This window comes from Actinia tenebrosa, unplaced genomic scaffold (genome assembly GCF_029948245.1).
Source record: "Actinia tenebrosa isolate PJP-AT-01 unplaced genomic scaffold, QUT_ActTen_1.0 PGA_scaffold1__47_contigs__length_23844297, whole genome shotgun sequence".
NCBI classification, from domain to species: Eukaryota; Metazoa; Cnidaria; class Anthozoa; order Actiniaria; family Actiniidae; genus Actinia; species Actinia tenebrosa.
The window spans coordinates 13,894,657-13,917,811 of NW_028292578.1; the positions used below are offsets into that span (position 1 = coordinate 13,894,657).

General features: G+C 37.2%; 5 protein-coding genes across 6 annotated transcripts; 2 read left to right on the forward strand and 3 right to left on the reverse strand.

Annotated features, from left to right (window-relative positions):
• Positions 1 to 688: 688 nt before the first annotated feature.
• LOC116301357 (uncharacterized) lies at positions 689 to 4,599 on the reverse strand. Its single transcript, XM_089033465.1, has 3 exons — positions 4,253 to 4,599; positions 3,673 to 3,793; positions 689 to 2,020 (listed from the first exon to the last, which is right to left on the reverse strand). Exon 3 carries the CDS (start codon positions 1,991 to 1,993, stop codon positions 1,055 to 1,057), a length of 939 nt encoding a protein of 312 aa, XP_088889591.1. The 5' UTR covers positions 1,994 to 2,020; positions 3,673 to 3,793; positions 4,253 to 4,599; the 3' UTR covers positions 689 to 1,054.
• Positions 4,600 to 4,603: 4 nt separating this feature from the next.
• Positions 4,604 to 7,466, forward strand: LOC148909927 (uncharacterized). The gene has a single exon (XM_089033464.1). The coding sequence runs from the start codon at positions 5,155 to 5,157 to the stop codon at positions 6,655 to 6,657; it is 1,503 nt and encodes a 500-aa protein (XP_088889590.1). The 5' UTR covers positions 4,604 to 5,154; the 3' UTR covers positions 6,658 to 7,466.
• On the reverse strand, positions 6,969 to 11,478 carry LOC148909928 (uncharacterized). Of its 2 annotated transcripts, XM_089033463.1 has the most exons (6): positions 10,363 to 11,477; positions 9,951 to 10,023; positions 9,675 to 9,722; positions 9,239 to 9,280; positions 7,928 to 8,829; positions 6,969 to 7,620 (listed from the first exon to the last, which is right to left on the reverse strand). In XM_089033463.1, the coding sequence occupies exons 1-6, from the start codon at positions 11,044 to 11,046 to the stop codon at positions 7,462 to 7,464; spliced, it is 1,908 nt and encodes a 635-aa protein (XP_088889589.1). In that variant the 5' UTR covers positions 11,047 to 11,477; the 3' UTR covers positions 6,969 to 7,461. The 2 variants fall into 2 exon arrangements, with proteins under 2 accessions (XP_088889589.1, XP_088889588.1); XM_089033462.1 differs by having other exon boundaries at positions 9,675 to 10,023; positions 10,363 to 11,478.
• A 5,615-nt stretch (positions 11,479 to 17,093) lies between these two features.
• On the forward strand, positions 17,094 to 23,030 carry LOC148909929 (acyl-CoA dehydrogenase family member 11-like). The gene is made up of 3 exons (XM_089033259.1): positions 17,094 to 17,288; positions 17,804 to 18,022; positions 22,931 to 23,030. The coding sequence occupies exons 1-2, from the start codon at positions 17,160 to 17,162 to the stop codon at positions 18,017 to 18,019; spliced, it is 345 nt and encodes a 114-aa protein (XP_088889385.1). The 5' UTR covers positions 17,094 to 17,159; the 3' UTR covers positions 18,020 to 18,022; positions 22,931 to 23,030.
• LOC116289990 (uncharacterized) lies at positions 19,986 to 23,029 on the reverse strand. Its single transcript, XM_031696956.1, has 3 exons — positions 22,960 to 23,029; positions 21,359 to 21,422; positions 19,986 to 21,230 (listed from the first exon to the last, which is right to left on the reverse strand). The coding sequence occupies exon 3, from the start codon at positions 21,201 to 21,203 to the stop codon at positions 19,986 to 19,988; it is 1,218 nt and encodes a 405-aa protein (XP_031552816.1). The 5' UTR covers positions 21,204 to 21,230; positions 21,359 to 21,422; positions 22,960 to 23,029.
• Positions 23,031 to 23,155: the final 125 nt, after the last annotated feature.

Genomic DNA, 23,155 nt, shown 5'->3' on the forward strand with positions numbered 1-23,155 from the left:
CTCTAAAAACATGTTTTAAGCGGTAATCGTGAGTAGAAAAACGTTGGTGCAAAAGCATAAAAACAAAAAACATTAAGGAGTGACAGTATATTAAGATGGTATTACATTCACGTGGAAGAAAAAGACGATGTGTTAGGGTATTTAATAGGTGAAAGAAAGGCATAGAGAAGAAGGAAGCGAAGACGGGTAAATAAGAATGGGTTGATAGACAGCGTGCGAGCGAAATGGCTGCTAATTCAGATATTGTGTAAGAATCTAGGACAAGAATACGTTACGGAACAGAACTTTTTTTACCGTGCCGCGTCTTCGCATTCTGATTGGGTTACCATTTGCGTAATTTACTGTGATTGGTTTAGAGCAGATTAGATTATATTGTAAAAAAACTTACGGTACAGTCGAACAGGAACAAAAGGAGGACCAACTGTGACGTCGGCTTATCTAGGCATTTTGATTGGACGAGCAAGCGTTGTGGCAGGTCTACAGGGGACCGTGACCGTGGCAGTTGGCGTAATATATCAGTAATACATAATTTGTTCTAATACAATACTACTCTAAATAAACCATGAAGTAAAATTAAAAGTTAAGTTAATATTATACATTTTCGAAAAATAGTCATGTGTTCAATATTGAGTATTGATTGTTGTCACGTGATTAATGGCGCCAAAAATAATGTCAACACTCATAGAAGTTTAAATAAATGTGTTCTGTTTGAAGTGGTTGTTTTAATCAATTAATGTTTTTGTAACCATCGAATATTCATAGTGGAGGCGCTTTAGAAATTAGATATTAAATAATAATAATAAAAATAATGAAATTTTATGTAGCGTCTATATCCTGGAGAGCTCGAGTTCAACAATGCTTTACATTACAAGTATTTAGCATAAAAAGTTAAGGAATATAATAACATTCGAATATTTTCAACAATTCATTTTCATTCAATTTCAACACTAATATAATTACAAATGCAAATTAAGATCATAAAAAACTTTGCATAGAAATATATATCGAAAGTAAGCCTTCTTAAAAAGGATGGTTTTGAACTCAGGCTTAAAACTTAAAGTATTTCAGCATGACCTCTTACGTGTAGGAAGGGAAATCCATAGCGGTGGTCAAGGGGCTGATTACTTGCCCACGAAAATAATACAGCTTTGACTGCCTGTTGTTTAGATAGCAGGTTGTTTGCTTGTTCGCTGACTTCCTGCCTGTATCGACACCAGCGAGCAAAGTGTTCACAGTTTTTTGAGTACAGATTATATCCTTTTTCGCCAATTTTTGAATTGGCTCGGCAGAGGATTTCGTCTGTGGGTAGAGGGTCATGACCCTGCCATGACCCATTTTCAATAACCAACGTAGGCATGCTGTTATATGGTATGATGTCAGCAAGCTTTTCCCTTTTGATTCTTACTTTTTTAAAGTGGAGCCAGTCGCGTATTCCGCCTGTTCGGTGCACAACATCCCCATCTCCTATATAAATCATATCGTGGTAGTATAAACCCCACAATTTTGGGATAGCTATCAAATCTCCACGTGAAATGTTTGGGCATTGCATACAGGTATGCTGTTGCAGCCCATCACTCTTCTTATCTCTGGGGCAAAATGTGGGTTCTTGGAAATCTTCATCGTTAACATCATTGTTCGGAATAGGTTCAACTTTTGGTAAATCTTTATGGGAGCCAACATGGGAATCTTTGATAGAGCCATCTTTGGGTTCTTCAAATGAATTTTCTTCAGGGGGAAGCCTTTGATGTCCTTCTTTTGAGATAGCTGTACATTTTGTGGTGACTTGCACCGAATCCTTCTCCAGGTGATCTGACTTTCGTGGATGATTGGGTGGGTGAAAGGATGGGCTATCTGTAGGCTGCACTACTAGTTGTCCTTTTTCTGAACGGTGAGTAGTTTCCTGTGTTACCTTTTTCCCACTTGTGGTATACCCTTCTTGAAGATCCCTATCATCAAGTTGTGTAACTGGGGAACTTGAGCTGGGTTCTTCCATGACTTTGATGTAATGCTTTTAAATTTGCTGTATATAAAATCAATACATATTTAAGATATATCCTAAACTAGCTTATTCTTGAGGTGCATGTATGTGATGTCAGAGCCCCTATGCCATGTTGGTTGACTTTAACAAAATATTTTGTCTTGGTGTCTTTTGTCATGTCAACCAACATTAATAGCAGCCATGCCAATTATGTGCTTTTATCCTTATGCATGGGGTGCACCCAACCTATTAGTGGCACGTCCACCAACAATTATCATGAACTTTTGGCATATTTTTTACTCTTCAATTTCTTTTTTTTGTCTACTTTAGTAAACCCTCAAATTCCGACTCCCACATTAGAGACTTTGCACCATCACATGATGGTAGCCATGACAGGATTGGAGGCACAACAATAGAGTCTTCTCCCCTGGTAAACTGAATTCTTTCTCATGTAAATCACATTAGACCAGATTCAATTGTTCCTGCCTCCTGTCATATGGCTGCCATCACGTGATAGTGTAAAGCCTCTATAGTGATCGAATTAGTCACCATGGAGCAGGAATTCACATTTCCCACAAACAACATGCTACAAAATGTTTAGAATACAACTGCATCATTGATCGGATAAGATGAATGGATGAATGGTACTGCTCAAACTCTGATCAATAGATCTTTCTCAGCTTGGGCATAATATTGTCCCATTTCAGACTTGATGTGTCATAATTCCCAAGACTATCATTTCTTTGTTTAACGGTTGTGCATGAGAAAACACATGAATATGGATACAACTCAAACAAAGAATCTGACACATGGTCTGAAATAGGAAAACATTACGCCCAAAGCCAAAAAGGTCTATAAGGCTCAGGTCAAACGTCGAACTTCACATGAACCGAACCTAATTTAAACAATGGATAACAAGGCAGTATTCTTTTATGTAATTAGGTTCGGCTCATGTGAAGTTCGACATTTGACCTGAGCCTTAGTTTTATTATAAATCATATTACCAACTACATAAACTTTTTTTAATGAAATCCTAGTTGACATCAATGAATGTACTTTCTGTTAAGCATTTCCTATGGAACTGAAGGACTATAATTTTTGCAGCGTAATCAAGTTTTTCTGAGTTTAGGCCACTTCTTCTCAGAGCTTTCAAACACAAAATGCTTTGTAAACTTTCTTGCTTTTTGCTTTTTAAACATAAAAAAATCAAAACCACACAAGTATTTTAAACTTTGCAAAATACTATGGCCTTTAGAAGAACAAATTGACCGTCTGACACCCAAATTTGTGCCGTCCTTTTTAACTCAATGAGAATATCACTTGTTTTTAACAGTTATGGTTTGGAAATGCTGTCCAACTTTGAGATAATTGGATACAGAAATCTCTGAGGCAGTCAAAATTGAACAAAACTAATTTGGTAGTCTGAGATTACTAATGAGAATAAGATTTCCTCATCTAACCCAATTAACTATAAATCCCTTACATGTGACGTTATATTAGCTGGATTTGGGGTGGAAATACCAAAAGAATTCCAAACACCTGACAATTGAAAACCTATTGCTTTGTCCCTCAGATTGAGCTGCATTGCAAACTGCTGTAAAGGGGTCTAATAAATATTCAATCACCACCACCATAGTTGTATCTCAATGAACTGTTAATAGAAAATTATCCTCATTTATAATCTAATCAAATACCTTATATAAGTGCTGGTTGACGAAGACACAGACGTCGAGTGTGTAGAGAAACTACTAGTAATGGATGATTACGATGACGAAATCGAAGATGAAGTTGTTACTGTCGATACAGACGACGTACCTGGAGAAGTAACAATTGTTGTGTCGTAAAAATATAATACTTCCCATTGGAATATAAAGAAAAAACTTTAACCAGTGATTATTAAACCCTTCAAAATTATTCCATTAAAGTTTCAGCCGAATTAAATTTCCGAAAAAGATTTTCGTGGCGCTGGGAAGAAACCCGATTGAAAATGATTTGGCCTACACTAAATAAACAGTTCGGTGAGAATCGAAGTAACAGAAATAAGGAGAATCACTTAACTCATCTAAACAAAGGAATCTCATTTTGGATGATCGATAAAAATGAGGAATTTTAAAGAAATTCTGCATAAAATTGCGACTTCTGTACAAAGTTATACTCAAACCAAAACAAAATGGTTGAACTGTCATTGGTATAATTGATACGTTAAACACTAAAGTAGTTCTAAGTTATATAGCTCTTTCGTTGATAGAAACAAAGAAGTCGAGATGTACTTACCAAAAATTGTAAAAGTTTGTTCGACTGTATTCTTTTTCTAAGCTCAAAGTATGGCAAGCCGTTACTGCCAAAAGGGATCGAGATTTTTTTAAGGGGGGTTGAAATTTTTTTCTTTGTCCAGATTAACTTTTTAGCGATCGAAATATATATATACACTGTTCAATTTTTTTATTCCAGCCTCAGTTGCTGCTAGCGAGTTTTTCTGCTTATTCTCGCTAGCGAGTTTTATCGAGGTGGAAATTCTCGCTAGCGAGTTTTTGAACCGAATTCTCGCTAGCGAGTTTTATCGAGGTGGAAATTCTCGCTAGCGAGTTTTCTTCATGCTTCAATGACACGTTAACTCATCGTTAATGATGAGCTTGGCGTTAGGTGCATATTCGGTGGGATGGGCGGAGCCAGGCACAAGTTAGCGGTAACCATGGTCACCCTGTCACCACCCACCGAACACCTGTCACATTGACCGCGATCAGTCAATGGAATACTTACCTCTACTTACCTGTACCAGTGGTAGGGATGGCGGGCGGGAAATTAAACTCGTGTTGTAGCGTAATAGCGTAATAGCGTAATAGCGTCGTATAGCAAGTGCTAGCGATAGATAGCGATGGCGAATAAAGGTTCGCGTGGTTGGCATTAAGCTAGCGTGATCACGTGTGTAGCGTCTTATCGAATTTCGTAATGATAGCTATGATCCATATCTCATACAGGCCACAGAGATCGACTAGAATAGATTGCGACATGCTATAAACAACTTGCTAGCTGAGTCGATCAACGATCGCGTGAGGTAATAAATGCGTTGACAGCGGAGATAGCGGTATGCGTCCGGACAACGCTACTGCGAGATGTCATTGACCTCGAGTCTAACTTAGCCTAAATTACATTTAACCACATTGATACTGGCGCGTATGGAGGGCTTGGGTCAGAGTGATATATCAAAGATGGCGGCGCTCTCGCACAAAGAAGAACTAAAGGAGTTTTTCGTTGGTATTGATAAAGTTTTGCAGCAACTGGAAGGTTGTACTGACCTGCTACTACTTGAATATCGCCGTAGGGAATTGGAATACTATTTAGGCATCCTGGCAGGAATTATTTATGATTTGGAGTTTAAGAACAATAACGACAACCAAGATAGCAATACTACCGACAGTGAAAATCTCCGGCTGGTAAAAGAGCTATATGACTTTTCTTACCATAAATGGCTATCCTCAGCCGAGAAAGAAGAGGAAAGCCATGAATCAACCTACCAGCTTCCCACCGAGGAGACCATGGGGCGCCCAAAATTTGTAGTAACAAAGCAACAGCTGGAGAGTCTGAGAGAAACCGGGATGACATGGTCCCAAATAGCTTGTTGCTTGAATATTAGTGAACGAACACTGTACCGACGAGTACAGCAATTTAATTTAAACCGGACGTTCTCACAGATTACAAACTCAGAGTTGGATGAGGTCCTTAAAGAAGTAGCATCACTCACTCCAGGAGCAGGAGAAAGCTATATCCGTGGAAGTCTAAAGAGTAGGGGAGTGTACGTTCAACGTTGGAAGATTAGAGAGCGATTGTACCACCTTGATCCTGTTGGTAGGGCGTTCAGGAGGAACAATTCAATACAACGTCGTGTTTACAATGTCCCAGCACCCAACTGTTTATGGCACATTGACACTAATCATAAATTGATCAGTTGGCGTTTTGTAATTCATGGCTGTGTAGATGGCTACAGTAGAACAATCATCTTCCTGAAATGTGCAAATAACAACTTAGCTGAAACTGCACTCCATTTTTTTCAACAAGGTGTAGACAATTATGGTATTCCTAGTCGAGTTACAGGTGACTGTGGTGTGGAGAACTGGGATGTAGCAAGGTTCATGGTTGCATGTCGCGGTACAGGGAGAGGCAGTTTTATTACTGGCAGGAGTGTGCACAATACAAGGATTGAAAGGCTATGGAGGGAGGTCAATCGTGTTGTCAACCATTACTATATGGCCATTTTCAGACACATGGAACAACACAGAATACTCAACTCCAATGATGAAATCGACATCTTTGCTCTCCACTATGTTTATCTCCCCCGTATTTCAAGGTCGCTTTACGAATTTAATGAACAGTGGAATTATCATGGCATGCGAACAGCAAGTCACTGTTCACCACTTGCTCTCTGGAATTCTGGAATGATAGCAAACCCTAGTGACAGTGTGCTGGACTTTGATATTGACAGCTATGGAATTGATTATGACACTGTAATGCCTCTTGACATTTCTGATGTCAACAACGTTGCTGTCCCTGAGTGTCTCTTTAGTCTTGGAGAGATTGAAATGGCACAATTAGAAAGAACTGTAAATCCATTAACTGATGATGGTGACTCTGGAATTAATCATTTTTGTGCTACACGTTCTTTCATTGATACCTTAGAATAGAATGCCGTTGTGCAAAACAAGTATGAAGGCTAGTAGAAATAATGATTTGTCAAGGTTTGGAATTCTTCAAAGCATAATATTCTTGATTCACGTTATCAACACCATGATTATCGATCTTATTCCCCTTCCTCCTCCCTCCACACGCACGTCCAACCTTAAGTGAATATCTGGATAAACCCTATTCATTGCGTTACACTGTTTTTCAAGATTCAGGCCATGTGTCATTCCCTAAAGAATATGATTCTTTGTTTAGGCTGTGTTCATAACCATGTGCCTTCTGATGCTTGTAAAATAAGGATTGATACTCTAAATAGATATAAAAATTTATTCCCACAAAATGATTACTTACTATTATTAAGTACTGCCAACTATCTTTTCCTTAACAAATAATCTTTTTAAATCTAGTGCTACATGGTGAAACAGCAAAACATATGTCAGCAACAAAATGATAAAATTTAATCTGAAACCCCAAAGTGTTATATGATATTATAAATGTAATGCTTGTTGTTTTGAACTGTTTAAAAACAGTTTTTGTTTCTAGACATACAGTAATAATCAATAAAGTGAACTGCTTGATCCGAAAATTCAATGTAAACAAAACAATGTAATTAGGGAAACAATTCTAGCCTATTAATAGGTATTGACACTCAGTGCATTAAGCAATTTAGCCACTTAGCCAAGGCATGGGAATATTTCCATTAACTTGAACACAACATTAATATATAATGATAAATGCTTAAAAGCAAAGTATTAACTATGGCATGAATAGCAAAAAGTCTCTTGTATGAATAAATATCTTTATAATCACATGACACCAAAATGGTTGTTGGCAAAGGCTAGATCATACAGTTCAAACAGCTTCTCTTCAGAAGGTAAAACTTTGAGAAGTGGTCCTCTGGGAAGGACTAAGTTGTTGGTACAGGTGTGAGCTGTTGGTATATAACAGACAGACTTTTCTGATGCCTGAAGTATAATAAAAATGTATGGTATTAGATATCACTGTCTTATCATCATCATCCCAAAGATTTCAAGTAGACATGCATTTCCTTATGCTAACCAAATTGCCCTATCCCCCCAACATATGCTAAGATTTTTAGGAAACATTATTTGGCTGAATTATTGGGATCAACGCATCAAAAATACAACCCATTTCTTTCTTTTTCCAATTTTTGGACACCTTAATTGTCATCAAGCACCATTCATCACTTCAAAGTATGAATAGTGTTTAAGAACTCCAAATAATAGAAGCAAATAACAAAGGCCAGATTACCAGGTCGTTTGTCCATCCATGGGCAAATGTGATACTTGGATGCTTGGCAAAACCAAGAACTGGCTCCTCTTCTGCTCCAGTGACGAAGGCCAATATGGAAGTCAACATCACTGGTGCCCGTCTACCACTTGCAACTTGCCTGATGTACTTCACAAAAATTGCATAGACCTCCTTTTCTTTGGAATGTGCAGTAGAACCGTCTGGGGCAAAAACTGGAGATAGCAACTTAATCAACATTTTTGCATTCAACGTTTCACTCCTTGGTTTGAGGAGATAAAGTAACACAGGCTTTCTTTGGAAAATTCTAACCAATCCAAACTTGTTAAGCCCTTTTTGTAGGTTGACAATGCACTTGTTGATGCTTGGGTATATCAGCTGGTTAATCATGTCTTCAGGAATAATAGTTGGCAATTGGCCATTTTGCAGGAGTGCCACTCCCAGCATAATCCCTACATAGTAATATTCATCAGAAAGGTACTCTCTCAGACCCTTGTCAAAGTACTTGTCTTTCATTGCAGCATTTACAAGACGGATCCACTCTTTTCTGGGCCCACCAAAATCTTTGGCCAACTCTCCCATGAAGTCTACTTCAAATGTTAGCAAAAAATTCTCAATGGATTCTAGTTCTGAAAAGGTTGTCTTCAGAATGTTCTCACGGTCTACACAAATGTAATTTGTGGCACCTTCTGAGCTATTGCTTACATCAACAACATCTAGATCTCTTCCCTTAACAAGATGTGTTTGTAGAAGTCTTAAGATTTCTACAGGATCAGTGAGTTCCTTTTTATTGATTTCCTCTATTATTGCATCATAGAAACTGACATCAGTAGGTAATGGGGTAGGGGTCTCTGAGTCATGATGGTAGTGATTTGTGTGTTGGTTGCTGGGCAGTTCACTTTGATCTGAGGAATAAAAAACATTCTTGTCATTTAAAAAAAAATATTATATAGTACATGAGTTTTTTTTTTGCCTGGAATGAAAGAACTTTGATTGTAAATAGATATACTCTCTCGTTTTGACTAAAATCTTTTCTTCATATGAAAAGGCTGCAGTTAGGTTTTTACTTTGTTAAGAAGGACAAATTATTCTGGAAACTTAATGGACTTGGACCAAAATCTGCCAAACTTAGTAGTACCTATAGCTCTTTGCTCGTTCTTTGAAAATCCTTTTCCAGTGGATGAAATCTATACAAATACTATACATTTGGATAAAGTTATCTGGTGGATAACTTTATTCAGCCTTTGTACGACTGGCTCCAGTTAGTTAAATAGACTAAAAATTTTATACTTCTGCAATGAGTGCATACAGTACCATTTTTATCAGCGGTTTCATCATTATGCAGTGTAGCTTGATCTGGGAAAAGGAACAAAAAGTAAATTTCTTGTACTGGGCTAAGTTATTTTAAACACAAAGTAACCCCAAGTTTTAATTGTGAAATATTAACAAAAATTCTCAATGCAAGCACTGATCATTACATTTCATACTTATTTAGCTAAGGGTCTAACCTGATTAGAAACCATTCCTGGCGTTAACATTATGAATTTAAATGGATTAACATGAATGGTTACATTACCAGTTACATTTCTTAATTCCTCAACAGCCAATCCAGATTGTTCTGAGGAAAATATAAACTAACCCTAATATTGGTCAAGGATATCTCAACTGAAGTAAATAACGGATTGCACTTAAACTTATTTCAAAGGGTTCTGGAATGATATTTGAGTAAAATTTGAAATAATTACAGTACCACTTGCTGCAATAGATTCACTTATAGGCCTTGCTGATTCAGCTTGATCTGAAGAAAGAAACATTACTTTGCAATTGGTTTTGATAAATTGATAGATAGATAGATGGATGGATATATAGATAGGTAGGTTTATTAAAAACACACTGATTGCAACCGCTAAGGTTGAAGTATAATAAATATTTTCGTTTTCTACATGAGCTGCAGAGGGAAATTTGTATGCATTGCAATTATGAGGAGTAACAATGGCTAATGGAATACAGTAATTATTAAGGACACCTTGAAATGCAGAGTACTTAAATTCATCATCACTTTTTTTATCATCATTTTTTTCATCGCCACTACTGTGAATCTGGTAATCAAAAATGGCAAAAAACATTAGATAATTGTAATTAAGTGCAGAGGGAAGTGAAAAAAATCATTTTGGCAAGGGCAGAGTTTATGTGAGCCCACCCCTCCCCCTATCAAGAAAGTTAGGTATTATACACCAATATTTTCAGCTAAAAATATTTGTGCATGGCTTTTGCTAAATCCACTCCTTTTTATTTGCGTTAGAACGCTGAATTTTTCTCCATTACTAATATAAAGATGCTTTTTCACATCGATGGCCATGTTGAACTCAAGAATAAAGCAGAAATACAAATTCCTTTTTCTATGACTTTTCATGGCTTTAAATTAAGCTTAACTTTACCTCAATTTCCTCGTACTTCTTCTTACTTGGGGGTTCTTCGTAAATCTCCAGTAATTCCTTCGGAGGTCTTACATAGATGGGCTTGTCTTTAAAAACTTTTTGAATTAGCTGGGCACTTAAAGTTTGACCAGGAGAAAGTTGAGGCACCATAAGCTTGTGATGAACAGGCATCAATAACTCTACCTCATCAAATTCACCAAGCTTGTCGGGAAACAAGCCTTTAACCTTATCCACAACAGTCGAATGATCCCAGTTCTTGTCAAACTCCACACTTGAAACTATGTGTTTGTTTTCCATCAAGAGAACTTTGGTGCCTTGCCGTGGTACTACACTATCTTTTGGCCCCCCAAGTAACACAACATCTTTCAAAAACACCTTCTTTGCTTGGACTTTATGTTTTTGTCTTGATTTTGAACCGCCTTTATTTCTCATAAAGTTATAGCCAAGCCTAAATCTCTGGGTTTGACTGGAACTCGCCAATAAAGTGGATCCCTGAGCCAAAGAACTCGAAGCCGCGGCATTGCTAGTTTGCGATGATGGCGATGAAGTAGATTGTGAAGATGACCTCCCGAACGCTTGAGAAACCTCCCGTTCTTGAACAGCTTGTGAACCCGAAGTTGGTTTTTGTAGCTCCTCGCTTAGTTTCGCAATATTTTCCAGCAATTTACGCACAGTTGGATTCATAGCCAACAAAAACAGCAGGGTAAAACACGTAAGAAATAGGCGAAGAAAGCAAAGAAGGATTTTTTTGAATTACAGAACCATGTGCTTAACGAAATGAATCATGAAATGTCATCAGTGAACTTATTATTGGGCTTCCTGTGTAGCAAATCTTCTCGATAAAACTCGCTAGCGAGAATTTCCACCTCGATAAAACTCGCTAGCGAGAATTCGGTTCAAAAACTCGCTAGCGAGAATTTCCACCTCGATAAAACTCGCTAGCGAGAATAAGCAGAAAAACTCGCTAGCAGCAACTGAGGCTGGAATAAAAAAATTGAACAGTGTATATATATATTTCGATCGCTAAAAAGTTAATCTGGACAAAGAAAAAAATTTCAACCCCCCTTAAAAAAATCTCGATCCCTTTTGGCAGTAACGGCTTGCCATATCAAAGTATGATGTAACTCGTAAACGAAAAAAAATCTTTCTTCCACAAGATTTTTATACTACGTATGAGCCGTCACGTGGAGCCTTCACGTGGGGCTGTCACATGGTAGAGTAATCACAGGTAGCCCAAGCTTGGTTTCTGTGGTGTCCTGTTATAAGGAAATGTATGGGGGATCATCAAAAATTTCAATAAAATCATCAAAACGTGAAATAAAGCCTGGAAATTTTACCCTATCATTGAGAAATAGCACTTCTTTCGCTCTGCGTGGTTATTTTTTGAATTTAGCCCGTTTTAAGGATTTTTTTCCTTAAAACGGGCTAAATTCAAAAAATAAGCACGCAGAGCGAAAGAAGTGCTATTTCTCAATGATCGGGTAAAATTTCAAGGCTTTATTTCACGTTAGATGATTTTATTGAAATTTTGATGATTCCCCATACATTTCCTTATAACAGGACACCACAGAAACCAAGCTTGGGCTACCTGTGGAGTAATTAAAATTAAAATTAAAATTAAAATTAAAATTAAAATTAAAATTAAAATTAAAATTGAAATTAAAATTAAAATTAAAATTGAAATTGAAATTAAAATTAAAATTGAAATTGAAATTAAAATTAAAATTGAAATTGAAATTAAAATTATTAAAATTAAAATTAAATTATGAAATTAAAAAATAAAATTAAAATGAAAATACCCCAAAATTAAATTAAATGAATAAAAATTAAAAAAAAAATAAAATTAAAAATTAAAAACAATTAATACCTCCCTTAAAATCCCCTTAAATTCCCTTAAAATTAAATCCCTCCCTTTTAATTACCTTAAAATGAAATAAAATAAAATAAAATAATTAAAAGAAAATAAATTAAATTCCCCTTCCCCTAAAATTAAATTAAAATTAAAATAAAATTAAATTAAAATTAAAATTATAAAAAAAATTAAAATTAAAATTAAAATTAAAATTAAAATTAAAATTAAAATTGTGTTACAGTCACCAAGAAGTTCGGACACGTTCTCGGATTTGTGTACAAATGTACTCAGTGACTTGGTTTGTTTAGTTAGCTCTCTAAATCATAGTCAATTAACTATGTCTAAATATATACAAGTACAATATCATTTTTCCTACTTGATTGAAGCTTTTCTCATTGCTGTTAAGAGAGCTAACTAAAGAAATCTATCTAAATTTCTCTTTAAACTCAGTGAATTTGTATGGGAATCCGAGAACGATGTCCGAACTTCTTGTTGACCGTAACATAATCCAACAAAGTGTTTACGAGGTGACGGCTATAGCAGAAAAGGTGGCTGGAAAAGGTGAATTTGGACTTTCGGGTAGCAGTTCTGTGAAAATTGGCCAAGGAAAAGGCATTATTAGCACGGTCACCCTCGAATGAAGTGTCCAGCTTATGGTACTGAGCCTGTTCTCTTTGTGGCAAATTAAACCCAAGGGGGACATCGCAAGACCTGTAAGGGTAGCTGATAATGACACCAGTAGTGATGATGATTTATTCGTGGGATATGTTGCAGAAAATTCCATCCCTACCAAGAGGGACCCATGGAAGGAAGCTTTGAGTAATTAATGAGACTTTGGTAACATTTCTGATTGGACACTGGATCACGAGCAAACATACTTTCCATTGCTGATTATGAGAAACTCAAGGAAAAGCCTAGAATTAGGAACACTCACCTTAGACACCTGCCTTAGACTCAAGGCCTACAATAACAACCTAATTCCGGCGATGGGGATTTGCACCGTAAATGTTGAAAGGAAAGAACAGAAGCATTACAATTAATTTAGAAATGGTTAAGTAGTGGAGGAAGGGGTCAGCATTATTGGTGCCAGAGATGCAGAAAGATTTGGACTCGTTACAAGTGATAAGTGATGTTAAGGCACCGATAGTGATAAGTGATAATTGATATCAAGGAACAGATAGCAGCCAAGCACCCTGCGGAGTTGTTTACTAGTATTGGGCGTCTTCCAGGAAAGCGTAAGATCCAACTTGAGGAAAGTGCTACCCCTGTGATTAGGCCAGCCAGAAGGTGTCCAGCCCATATTAAGGATGAGTTAAAGAGGGAGTTAGAACGGCTAGAGTAGAAGCACATTATCACTCAATTAAAAACTCAATTGCCCCCCCCCCCCCTAAAATTTTGGCTGGATCCGCCCTTATTTCCTCTCCCCGGAGAAAGTCACGTCGATCAAGGAGATGCCAAAACCCAATGATAAAGAGGGGTTGAGAAGAGCCCTGGGACTTGTCAATTATCTTAGCAAGTTTATTCCTAACGTGTCAAAAGCTACAAAGGAGCTGAGGTCACTGGCAAGAGATGGTTCAAGTTTCCGCTGGACTGGTGAGGCTGAGAAGTTAAGAATGGAACGATTTTAAAGATTACCTCAATAAGGAAAACCATCTTACAGGTTTATGACCCACAGAGGGAGATGAAGGTTTCAACTGACGTGAGTAAGAGGGGCCTCGGGGCAGTTCTGCTTCAGAAGCATGACAATGAATGGTTGCCAGTGATGTATGCCTCCCGAGCTATGACCCTGACGGAAGTTGCGTATGCGCAAATCAAGGAGACTCTTGGCATGTTGTTTGGCTTGACCTGCTTCCATCATTACATATATGGCCATCAGGTGATTGCAGAGACAGATCACAAGCCCCTCATTACCATATCTGGTAAGGACGTTGATGACATGTCCCCTAGGATTCAAAGAATGATGATGAGAATGCAACACTATTATTCTGGCAGATGCACTTTCCAGATCTTACATACCCACTAAAGAAAAAGGGGATCTAGAGGAGGAGATAGAGATTCATGTCAGAATGGTGGTGCAATCTGCACTATCAGAAGTCAAGCACAAGGAGCTAGTCAAGGACACGGCCAGTGATGGAGTGCTAAGTAAACTGGTCAGTGAATTGCAAGGAATCCATAGAAAGACTTAATTTGCTGACAAGCTAACAGTAGTTGATGGTTGCTGATGAGAGGATCTCGCAATCCCTGATCTAGGCATGAGACCAGAAATCCTAAATTAATATATGAGGGTCATCTAGGAGTAGAGAAATGCAAAAGGAGAGCCAGGAAAGTAGTTTACTGGCTGGGAATGAACAAAGCCATTAAACAGAAGGTGGCCAGATGTGCTTCTTGCCAAGTTCATCAGTACGAACAGAGAAGAGAGCCATTCATGCCAACCACTGAAGCTGCAGCAGAGATCCCATGGGGTATAGTAGCACGCAGCTGACCTGTTCTCAGCCTCAGTTCAGAGTTTGCTGAGTTCTCAAGGAAGTATGTGTTATGAGAGAAAATTAATGTTTTTACAGACTAAGCTAGACATCAGTTTTCTAATTACTATTTTTTATCATATGAAAACAAGATAAAGAACGATCAATTATCTATTAAAAATATTGATATAAGATTTCTGTAAGGCTACCATCACGCACAAGTTTAGATAATGGTATGCTTTGAATTTACAAGTGAACCTCTTAGCTCCTCCCATTAGCATGTACACCTCTGGTTACGCCCTAAACACTTTTAACCCCTTTGCTCAGTTACTGTAGCACTATTCTTTTAAATCTTTTGATAGAAATATTCCTCGTAGACTTTTTGTACTGTTTAATAAACGAGCAGGAGTGTTTTATCGGGTATAAAACACGAGGCATAGCCGAGTGGTTTTAGACCCGATAAAACACGATCTGCGAGTTTATTAAACGGCTTAAAAAACTCCTGATGTATGTTCTCATACTGTACCGAATTCTTTACGAAATGAACCAAGTTTGATAGAGAAAATCCAAGTTAAAGTTTATGCAAATGAAGACGAATCTATATCAGATATAAAACCTCCTTCATGGTCATGATTTCTATTGTGTTTCCTTCATGAATTATTAATGAGTTTTTTAAATAACATTTGCAATATATTCATATATTAACTTTAGTTTAAGCTATGTTTAGTTCTAAGATTTTTACTCATATTACTCTTTAATAAGATATCACACTTAGGAATTTACTATTTCCTTCAGCCAATCAAGACACAGCGATAATATCACATTGATTGTAGAATGACACCTGTCATGAAGTTATCATAAATAGAGGGAGCTCATGTAATTAGTCAGAGTCAGAAGAAAGTAGAATAAAGATCCTGGAGCTCGTACCGAGAGCGGTCGTCCCATAACATATGGATTTCAACACCAAACGTCTAGAGCTTATTAGCCTAGTATGATGTATAGTTAGTGACGAAAGGTAATCCTCGCTTGCTGGAATATCTGTTACAAAGTTGGATGGGAAATAACAAAGTATTTTATGCCATTTCCTCCAAGATTGCGACTTTTGCACCCATAAAAGTTAAGTTTTTTACAACATCTTGTCATTTTCTCACAATCTGATTGGCTGCCAACCATATTCAGTTGGAGGCTAAACTCCTTGTGAGATTTGTGCTGACAAAGTTTGTCACGCAAAGTTAAGCCAAACAAAGCAGATTGAATCGCTTGAAAAAAACAAATCGAAAACAGTTTTCTTTAGTACAAACTGTGATGGAAATGATTTTGATTTTTTTTACAAGTTTCTTATATTCATAGCCGCCATGTTGGATGATTTAACAAAAGACTTGGAATTAGTCTCTTTTGTTATATCCTCCAACATGGCAGCCGTGTCTATTGTTATACTGTTCTCTTGGGTCTCTTTTGTTATATCCTCCAACATGGCAGGCGTGTCTATTGTTATACTGTTCTCTTGGGTCTCTTTGTTATAACCTCCAACGTGGCAGGCGTGTCTATTGTTATACTGTTCTCTTTTGTTGTATCCTCCAACATGGCAGGCGTCTATTGTTATACTGTTCTCTTGGGTCTCTTTTGTTATATCCTCCAACATGGCAGCCGTGTCTATTGTTATACTTTCTCTTGGGAATGATCGAGTACCTTAAATATATATTTCTTTCGTGCCTCTGTTGATGCAAATCAAATACATATTGTGATGGACAGGTGTAAATGCAGATTTGTTTATAAGCTCCATTTAACATCTAAAATGTGCCCACGAACGATTCTTCTAAACCTAGCTGAAGTATTGCAGAGAGAGCTTTTGGCCAATTTTGACCGAGCGCAGCGAGGTCCGTACGAATGACCGAGAGCCAAATATTTTTCTGTACGGCCCGACCTAACTCAGGCAATAAGCATTTTATCATATGACCCTCACGAAAAAATCAATAAAAAATAAAAGAAAGAAAGAAATAGTAAATAAAAGCTAAAAAGGAGAAAGCGCGCGGATTCGAGCAGGGCCGTATGGATGCGTACGGCCCTGCTCGCTCAAAGCCGTCCGGCCCCCATCACGTGACTTTTTCCAATGGTTTTATTAGAGCGCGCGAGCAGGGCCGTACGGGTCATGTGATAAATGAAGTACTTACCTGTTGTGATCAAAACAAGGACAATGAGAAAATAGTGACAAAGCGCTCGAAAAGTCGAATTTACAGCAAGAACATCGTTCTTTCTAGCATGAAAATGAGCTCAATTCTTTACGAAATAGAAAGGGGAACGACAAAAAAAAAAAGGCGAAAACATTGAGTCAAAAAGTCATGAAAATGTTGACCTCAAAATTGCTAGACAAGCCTATTAGATCATTTAAATTTGCAAACATACAGTATTTTATACGAGGAATTCGTCTGAGTTCGAGTGTCATATCACAGAAAGAAAAATCAAAAACAGATCAAGCAGAAAATATGGATGTTCCTTTGCCGTTTTCTGTTTCTCGTCGTGGTTGTTTTTTTCAAGATCCTCCTGAGCTGGACAATCAGTTTACAAGGGACCCTCACCTAACATCATGTGTCAAGAGAATTCTACCAAGACAGGTTGGTGGGTCACAAGTCTAGAGAGTTTGGGTGGATGCAGTAGTTAATCTGCCTGGGAAAGCAAACCAATGGAACTCCGAAGGTGGACAGGAAGGAAAAGACATAGGATAGATAAAAAAGGGAATGGAAGAGAAGAGAATTGGAGGGAAGAAAGGAGAGGGAAAGAGCAAGGAAGATGAGATAAGATAAAATAAATAGACCCTTCTCAAAAGTATTGTGGATGTGAAGCTAATATGAAAATACATAAGAAATCACACTTTTCCTCAATGGAATTTGTGACATTTCTTTTGTATTTCCATGTTAGCCTAGCATTTAAGACGATTTTAAGAGGGATCCATTGGTGAGAAGAAAAGAAAAAAAAAAGGCAAAAGAACAGAGGAGAGAAGATAATAAAGGAATGAAAGATTAGTTAAAGTATAATTTATTTATGGCGAGCCAATCCAGGATGTAGTTTATCTACTTCTTGCCAATCATTATTCTAATCTATTTATTAATTGATATAATATATGTTCCAGGTGCTAGAAGAGATCTTACCAGATCTGGAACAGTTTGGCAAAAGAGTTAGTACTGATATACAATCTATGGGCATGGATTGTGAATCAAAACCTCCAACACTTAAACACTTTCATGCTTGGGGCCATCGTATTGACAGGATTAACACATGTGAAGGATGGAAGCAGCTGCATGATGTATTGCTTGAAGAGGGTCATTGTTCTCATTGTTCTCTCTAAAAGGTAGGGAGCTCATCCTGGGAGATTAAAATTCATCTAGGGAAATTACAATAAATTTCAGAAAAATTCAGAAAAAGGTTAAAGGTTTTGTTGCATGTTTTATACCAAGCCTGAAATGCACCAATGTGAATACCATCTGCAAATTAAGGTCCACAATGATATGGAGTTTTCCAGATATTAATATATTCAGTAGTGATAATGATAATAATGATAAAAGTTATGACAATAATAATAAAGATAGAGTGAACTCATTAACCCGTGAAATAGATATTACACTAGCACACATTAGTAGACCCTAATTCCATTGTTTTCTTTTGTTTTTCTTTTCTATTTGACTATTACACGTTGACTAATAATTTTTATTTCACGGGTTAAATACCTTCACTCTAGTAAACACTAATAGTTTTACATTCATACCAATACCCATTTTATATATTGAAATCAATATTTTTCACTTTAAAAAACTGTACATAAATCGAAGTTTGGGTTTCGTGCGTGTCTAATCGTTTTACATACTTTACCAGCATTTTAACTATGGTTTTCTTGTCATCAACTAACTTTGCGTCCCAAATTAGTCGGTAAGCGCTAGAACAACTGGACACTTAGAGATATTATTTACTGCAGTTTTATTATGCACTACCTTTGCCCTACTTTACAAGCTTTAGTTCTACTCCATATTATAATCTAGACGCATGGGAATTTCCCATGGTATACTACAAAATCTATGTTAATACTATAGCAAATACAGACAAAAATATGATTTTAGATATAGGTTAAAAACCAAGCCTGAAATGCACCAATGTGAATACCATCTGCAAATTAAGGTCCACAATGATATGGAGTTTTCCAGATATTAATATATTCAGTAGTGATAATGATAATAATGATAAAAGTTATGACAATAATAATAAAGATAGAGTGAACTCATTAACCCGTGAAATAGATATTACACTAGCACACATTAGTAGACCCTAATTCCATTGTTTTCTTTTGTTTTTCTTTTCTATTTGACTATTACACGTTGACTAATAATTTTTATTTCACGGGTTAAATACCTTCACTCTAGTAAACACTAATAGTTTTACATTCATACCAATACCCATTTTATATATTGAAATCAATATTTTTGACTTTAAAAAACTGTACATAAATCAAAGTTTGGGTTTCGTGCGTGTCTAATCGTTTTACATACTTTACCAGCATTTTAACTATGGTTTTCTTGTCATCAACTAACTTTGCGTCCCAAATTAGTCGGTAAGCGCTAGAACAACTGGACACTTAGAGATATTATTTACTGCAGTTTTATTATGCACTACCTTTGCCCTACTTTACAAGCTTTAGTTCTACTCCATATTATAATCTAGACGCATGGGAATTTCCCATGGTATACTACAAAATCTATGTTAATACTATAGCAAATACAGACAAAAATATGATTTTAGATATAGGTTAAAAACCAAGTGCGAGGTCTTCCATTGAACTCTTGACTTCTTGAATTTCAATGAAGACCGAGCACGAGGTTTTTAGGTTGTTTATAGACTTACCACACCCATTTTCTTTTGCTCCCCATCGGATTTGGAATGTCAGCCCCAATCTCCCCTGAAAATAATCGATGCCGTCCCCGACTCTTAGAATGTAGGTCTTACCTGAAATATCAAAACCGATGGAGAACAAAAGAAAATGGGTGTGGTAAGTCTATAACAGAGGGTAACAGTGCTTTGCATTACTGCTAGTCCAGTCAGTCGGGGAAGTGAGTATTAAGCTTAAGTGAAAACTAGGACTCATTAAAAACGTCAACCTTCGCTTCAAATGAATTTATCAAAGCCTAAAATGTTCCAAGGAATTCGTGAAACTATTTCACAGGTTAAGTATAACCACTCTAACTACAATTCTTTTTACTAAACGTCTAAAGAAGCAGTTTATTTTTTTTCTTGAGTTCAGTGTACTGTATTATTCTTTGGTGCATTTAATCGTCTGTATTCGTTTGAAGTTTTTTTGCCAAATAGCGTATAGCGAATAGCAAGCAGTAGAGTACTACCAGTACTATTACGATAAACGTAATTATTCTGATGACTTTCAGTATAAATCGTAGGTTGTTAGCTTGTTTGCTAACTGGTGTCCCGTATCGACACTCGCGAGCAAAGTGTTCACAGTTTTTGGACAACAGATTAAATCCTTCTTGGCCAATTGCTGAGAGGGCTCTCTTGATTATCTCTTCCACTGGGAGTGGTTCATGACCCTCCCATGACCCATTTTCAATAACCAATGTACACATAGAGCTATCTGATACAATGTCGGCAAGCTTTTCCCTTTTGATTCTTCCTTTTTTAAAGTGGAACCAGTCGCGTATTCCGCCTGTTCGGTGCACAACATCCCCATCTCCTATATAAATCATATAGTGGGAGTATAAACCCCACAATTTTGGGTTAGCTATCAAATCTCCACGTGAAATGTTTGAGCATGGCATAGAGTTAGGCAGCTCAACTTTGGCAAGAAAAACCAAGCAAACAATAATAATAATTATTATGAAAACAATCAATGCCATTTTCCTTTTTCCCTTGAAGCCTTTATTGGTAGGAATATTCTTGGCTTGATGGAGTCTGTCTCCTTTTTTCATTGAATTTTTTGAAGAAGAGGCCTGGTCAACATTGGTTGGAATATCATCTGCTTGGTGATGACTTTGGTCTTGTTCTACTGATTTATCTTCAGTTGCAAAGGTCTGTTCATCGCCTGTGTTTACCTCTGGAATGTCATCACTCTTATTATCTCTGGTGCAAAATGTGTTTTTGGGTTCTCGGAAATCTTCATTGTCAATATCATTGTTCGGAATACATTCAACTTTTGGTAAATCTTTATGGGAGCCAACATGGGAATTTTTGATAGAGCCATCTTTGGGTTCTTCAAATGAATTTTCTTTAGGGGGAAGCCTTTGATCTCCTTCTTTTGAGATAGCTGTACATTCTGTGGTGACTGGCACCGCATCCTTCTCCAGGTGAACTGAATTTCTTGGATGATTGGGTGGGTAAGAGGATGTCTGCCTATCTGTAGCCTGCACTACTGGTTCTCCTTTTATTTCCGAAACATAAGGAGTGTCCTGTGTTAACTTGTGCCCCCTTGCGGTATACCCTGGTTGAGGATCTGTATCAAGTTGTGTAGCTGTGGAACTTGAGCTGGGTCCTTCCATGACTTTGAAGTAATACTTTTAAATTTGCTGCATATGACAGATTTAAGATAAACAGAAACTCCATATATTCAATGCAGTCTGTAGCTACTTTACTGCAGATTGATAAAACTTTATCACAAGATAAAAACAAAAACAAAACAAACTAGCTCACTTACATTGTAGTTACAGATGCTTGCACAATGATACCCCTCTTAGATTCCTTGAATGAACTTTAAAAACCTAAAGAAAAAGCAAGCAAAACAAATGTCAAGATGATATACTTCTGCAATAAACTTACTATCCTAAAACTAGCTTATTCTCTGATCTTGTGGTGCATGTATGAGATGTCACAGCCCTTATGGCATCATGTTGGTTGACTTTAACAAAATATTATGTCTTTTGTCATGTCAACCAACATAATAAAGCAGTCATGCTTTATGTGCTTTTATCCTTATGGCATGGGGTGCACCCCACCTATTAGTGGCACACCAACATGCACAATTAATAATCATGAACTTTTGTTTTGTTTTGTTTAATACTTATTTTAATGTCTACTTTAGTAAACTCTCAAATTCTGACCCAGACAGTAGAGGCTTTGCACCATCACATGATGATCTAGGGGTTAGGTTTCCCTGTTAGAAGAGTCTCTTCTTTTTCTCTCCCTTCTTTCAGGCGGGGAGGAAGGAGACTCTGCCGATGTAAAGCGTTTCCTTTGATACACCGCCGTCCACGATCGTGGACGAACAAAACTAGTTTCAAAACCACGTTTCAACCAATTACATGTAGTGCGCATGTGCAAATGTAACACACCGTGGCGCCAAACATTATTTGTCGAGAGCGGCTGTCAAAATCATGACAGCGTTACTAAGTTACTCCACGCATGAGCGACAGAAATAACGTCCTACATCGGCGTCTATTTTTCTTTCTCAACCAAAACAAAAGGAAAATAGGCCCTGCTAGAGTACAAACACTAAAAGTGTGCAACACTTTGCACTATTTAGTAGTAAATATTGGTAATTAAACAATAGAAAACAATAGGAATAGCATAATTTAGCAGTATTTAGTGGTATTTATGTTACACACTTATAGTGCTTGTACTCTAGCAGGGAAGGGTTAGGTTTAGGGTTGGGGTTGGCATTGTAGCTGTAGTTCTTTGGTGCCGAAGGTACCGAGTTCGATTCTTGGTGTCTTCACTTAATTTTTTTTCTAAGTGAGGAGAACCAAAATTTCTAAGTCCCTCGTGTGTTCGGAAACCTATGACGTACTTCGTTAATCCGTACACGACGATAAAACCTCGGTGAGAATCGAAACAACAATCAAGAGAATCAATTAACTCGATCATCTAAACGAAGGAATCTCCTGCATTTTGCATCAATAAAAATGAGGAATAAAAACCCAAACAAAATGGTTGATCTGTTATTTGTACTGTTAGTATACGTTATAAACTAGCTCTAAATTATATAAAGATATAACTAGCTAGAAACTAGTGTGAGCTGCGTCGGTGTTTCTAATGAAACAGTAATGATGAAAAGGTAAATTATACACCGTGAAAAGATGAAAAAACTTACTGACGTTTCGGACGCTAGTCCTTCGTCGGAGTAAAAGTCCTCTCTAGTCCTCTCCTCGCTAGTCCTCTTTTACTCCGACGAAGGACTAGCGTCCGAAACGTCAGTAAGTTTTTTCATCTTTTCACGGTGTATAATTTACCTTTTCATCATTTCTAAATTATATAGTTCTTTCGTCGACAGGAATTTAAACGAGGTCGAGATGTACTTACCAAGAAGTTTGTTCTACTGCCTCTATGAAATGAAGCCGGCAAACGTTACTATACTAGTACTACGACACGTCGTACTACGCAGAATCGGAAAACCAGAAAACCAAGAAGGTCTGGGAACGAGTTGAACTTTGGAGCTAGGCTAGCGCGGAGCAACGAGACGACTGGAGACTGCGCTCTACAGCTATTCCAACTCTTT